The 3841-nt window shown below is 31.9% G+C and overlaps 1 protein-coding gene across 1 annotated transcript; it reads right to left on the reverse strand.

Moving 5' to 3' along the window:
• Window positions 1-1631: 1631 nt before the first annotated feature.
• LOC107635778 (NAC domain-containing protein 83) lies at window positions 1632-3026 on the reverse strand. Its single transcript, XM_016339346.3, has 3 exons — window positions 2552-3026; window positions 1933-2482; window positions 1632-1753 (listed from the first exon to the last, which is right to left on the reverse strand). The coding sequence occupies exons 1-3, from the start codon at window positions 2736-2738 to the stop codon at window positions 1663-1665; spliced, it is 828 nt and encodes a 275-aa protein (XP_016194832.1). The 5' UTR covers window positions 2739-3026; the 3' UTR covers window positions 1632-1662.
• Between the last annotated feature and the right edge of the window lie 815 nt (window positions 3027-3841).

Below are 3841 nucleotides of genomic sequence, written 5' to 3' on the forward strand. Positions count from 1 at the left end.
ATTTTTGAACTTTAATTCTCCATATACGATTATTTTTTTTTTTGTATTTAAGTAAGTTTGTCGATTCCCAGCGAATTTTATAAAAAATAACAAATTTGTTTTATTCTGGCGAACTCTATAATCACCTTATCCTCTTCCGAACTCCTCTTAACGTTTTTTCTAAAAGAGTATATAAATTTACAAACAGTATATAGGAGTATACAAAATACACAGACAACCAGCATGACTTATTCAAGAATTTTTTTAATTATAAATTAAAAAAAACAAGTCATATTTAACAATAACAACCATTGTTATCGTCTCTAAAAATATACGGATATACTGAAATAAGCCAATTTTAACAAGAATTTTTTAATTAAAAATTAAAAAAAATATTTTCCAAAAATAAAATACAACTTATTTTTTGGATGGTCTATACGACTTATTTTTCAAAAAAACTATTTCCCAAAAAAGTAAAATACACAAGAGTACACAGGAATATATCGTATTTTATTTTTAGAAAATAATTTTTTTTAATTAAAAAAATCATTGTTAAATATAGTTTTTCGGTGTACCGTGTATTTTTGGAGACCATAATAATGGTTGTCATTATTAAATATTACTTGTTTTTTCTTAATTTATAATTAAAAAAAATTCTTGAAAAAACCATGCTTGTTGTCTATGTATTTTTGTATATTCCTATATATTGTTTGTAGATCTATATACTCTTTTATCATCATGATATGGATTTAAAAACGTGCATTTTAAAAACTTTAAGGGGAGTTGGGGAAAGAGTAAGGCGAACTCTGTAAAAATTATAGTGTTTGCCGGGGTAAGACGAACTTGCTATTTTTTATAGAGTTTGTCGGCGTACGACGAACTTGTCCAAATACAAAAAAAAAAAAATCGTATTTAAAAAATTAAAGTTAAAAAATAGTGTTTGAAAAAATAATAAAATTTTTTATTTTATTTAAAAAAATTAAATTAATTATGTTTATTTTTCTATTATCTTATTTGTTGATTTTGTTAATTTACAAATATGATTCGTTAAATGACATTTCAATATATACTTAGAACAAATAATGTTAATAATCAAATAAGATTCATAAATAAATGTGTGTTGAAGACTTAAAATATCATTTAATGTGTCACATTAATAAATTTTAATATTTTAATTAATAAAATAATAAAAAATTAATATGACTAATTTAAAATTTTTAGAAGATAAATTTAATTAAAAATTTTTCATTGACCAATTTTAATTTAAAAAATGAGTAATTTTTTAGAATTAATGGGCCCATGTCAGTTTTTTATTTTCCCTTTCGGCAAAGTTAACCCATGGGGAAAGGGGAATAAGTGCAACTAACAAGTGGGATGCTGATTTCGCAAAGATAATATGCTCTTATTCTCGTTATTTGGTCGTTCCCCTTAAATGTTAAAACACAATTGTTAGATTCCACAATCGGTTCCACCCTCTTTTTCTCTCCCTGTTTTTCATCTTTTTCTTTCCTCCCACTTTTTCTCTGTAAAAGCACCTTCTTCAAAAGGGAAATCAGTAGTTTTCTTTTCTTTTCTTTTTATTCCGTAGGGTGAAAGAACAAATGCATGGTGAGAGCATTACTAGTACCAACTAGAAAAAAAAAAAAGACGGAAAAATGGAAGAGTTTAGAATTGTATTGCATACTAGTATGAGTAGAAGGGGATACTCTTCAAATTCAGATTTAAAATATCTTTAATGCCGGTCGGTTTCCTGCCGGATTGATGCTTGCTACATCTATTCCATCAAGGGAAGAGGCGATAGTTAATTAATTAATTAGTTACACCTAAACAGAAAAGGGAAAGATAGAGGCAGAGCGCAGCGTGCACACAGTTCATGTGTGGAAGTGCACTAGCGAGCTAGCCAATTACTAAGACAAGAGTAACAAGTAAAATTATATTTAAGGTTGTTTTCACCTGAAAAAAGGAAAGTTGTTGCAGCTACTGCTGTCTTCATGCTCATCGGATTCGGTGGTGATTCCACTGGTGCCAGAGGTCGAAGAAGCAGGAGGGGTCACGCGGTTCAAATCAGCCCTGTTCTGTGCCAAGAAATCGTAGAAAACCACCTTAGAGTTGCTGCCCTCATGGCTGATGGTGAAGGCCTCTTCTGATGCTGATGCCGAATGGGAATTGTGATCCAGTAGAACATTCTTAGCAGTAGCAGGTGCTCTCCTCTTGAAGAATATGCGACAGAGAACCCAATTTTGCATGGGAAGCAGGTGGGGGTGGGAGACAAGGCGATACTCGTGCATGATCCAATCTGTTCTTGATCCATAAGGAGGCTTGCCTCTGTAAAAGACGAGAGTCTTCTTCATGCCAATAAGTTGGTGGCCTTTTGAAGTTGCGATGTGTTTGTCCAAGCCCGTGGCTTTCCAGTAGCCCGAGTTGGTGGCTCTGTTGGATCGGTTCCCGTTGGGGTATTTGGCCTCCCTCGTGCTGAAGAAGTACCTCTCTTGCTCCAAATCACCTGATGTATGTGTACTTGAGCAAAACAGGCTTGAGAAATAAAATGAAAAGAGTTGTCAACTAGTCATACCTGGTAAATCCCATGGATCGGACTTGCAAATATCAACCTCAGGAATGAAAGAGGCCGGCAACGGGCAGGAGAAGACCTTGCGCTTTAAGTATTGAACCACCAGCTCTTCATCCGTCGGGTGAAACCGGAATCCTGGAGGCAATCTCAGCTCCCCATTCTTCACAAAACTACTCCCTCTCCCCTCCATCCTTTTCTGTTCTATGCTCCCCACAATGGTCAGTGGTAAGACTATGTATTTATGTTTGTCCGCTTGGGTGACAAACAGCGAAGAGACTGAAGGCACTCGTGCAGCCTCCAATTCCCAATGTTAGCCCATCAAAGTTGAGAGAGCACAAGCAAAAGAAGAAAAGAGGAAGAATATAACAAAAGCACAAAAGGAGGGCCAGGAAAAGGAAGAGAGAAAGATGTAGAAAAGAAAAAATTAAAACAAAAAAAAAAGGCTAGTATTAACTATTTTTATTATATGAAAGAAATATTTTTTTTTAAAATAAAATTATTTAGTATAATTACATATAAATGGATTTTATAGGTAAAAAGTTAATTCGCAGATACATTTTATATTAAGTAGGATACATGTTGAATATATGTTAACATTTTATTTAATATAAAAATATGTATTTGAATATATTTTTTATATGTTTATAATTATGTAATACATTTTAAATATTAATATTTAATTAAAATATTATATTCATCTTCATATTAAAAATAATTTTAATCTATTGATATTATTATTATTATTATTATTATTATTATTATTATTATTAGATTGGAAGGAAAGGATAAAGAAAGCAAAAGGGCATGGAAACGGGTGAAGTGTGCCTTCTTTTATAGTAATGGGTCTGACAAGAAGCAAGCAAGCAAGGAAGGAGGGGGAAGAATAAGACGACACATTTGGCGTAAGCCAGACTCAACCTCCCTTTTGGTTTGACATTATATTAACCATGGTTTATATTATTCATTTGGCTTTTGCGAAAACTATTCACTTATTGGTTATTGCACAACGAAACAAGCCTGGTTAGTTAGTTCCAACCCAAGATGCCAGCACCAATCAGTTTCGATTTTATCCAAACACCGCTCTTTCTTTCTAAACAGTCAACATAGACAGAACCCAAAGAATATATATATATATATATATATATATATATATATATAAAAGAGGGGTGGAATTTTATGTCAGTTTTCAATTCGCCTGTATTTATTTCATTGTTTCTTGAGGATTATGATGGTTATTTCAGAGCTGAGATTAAAAAATATATATATTAAAAAAATAGATAATTAAATGGTGTT

Source organism: Arachis ipaensis, chromosome B4 (assembly GCF_059453495.1).
Source record: "Arachis ipaensis isolate K30076 ecotype BB chromosome B4, ASM5945349v1, whole genome shotgun sequence".
In the NCBI taxonomy this organism is placed as follows: domain Eukaryota; kingdom Viridiplantae; phylum Streptophyta; class Magnoliopsida; order Fabales; family Fabaceae; genus Arachis; species Arachis ipaensis.

What these genes read in the sequence shown, in the direction of transcription:
- LOC107635778 (XM_016339346.3), bottom strand. Translation starts at nt 2,738, where the DNA reads ATGGAGGGGAGAGGGAGTAGTTTTGTGAAGAATGGGGAGCTGAGATTG. An exon ending in CGATCCATGGGATTTACCAG is followed by an intron (nt 2,483 to 2,551) that starts GTATGACTAGTT and finishes CACATACATCAG; the next exon opens with GTGATTTGGAGCAAGAGAGG. An exon ending in AACAACTTTCCTTTTTTCAG is followed by an intron (nt 1,754 to 1,932) that starts GTGAAAACAACC and finishes TTGATGGAATAG; the next exon opens with ATGTAGCAAGCATCAATCCG.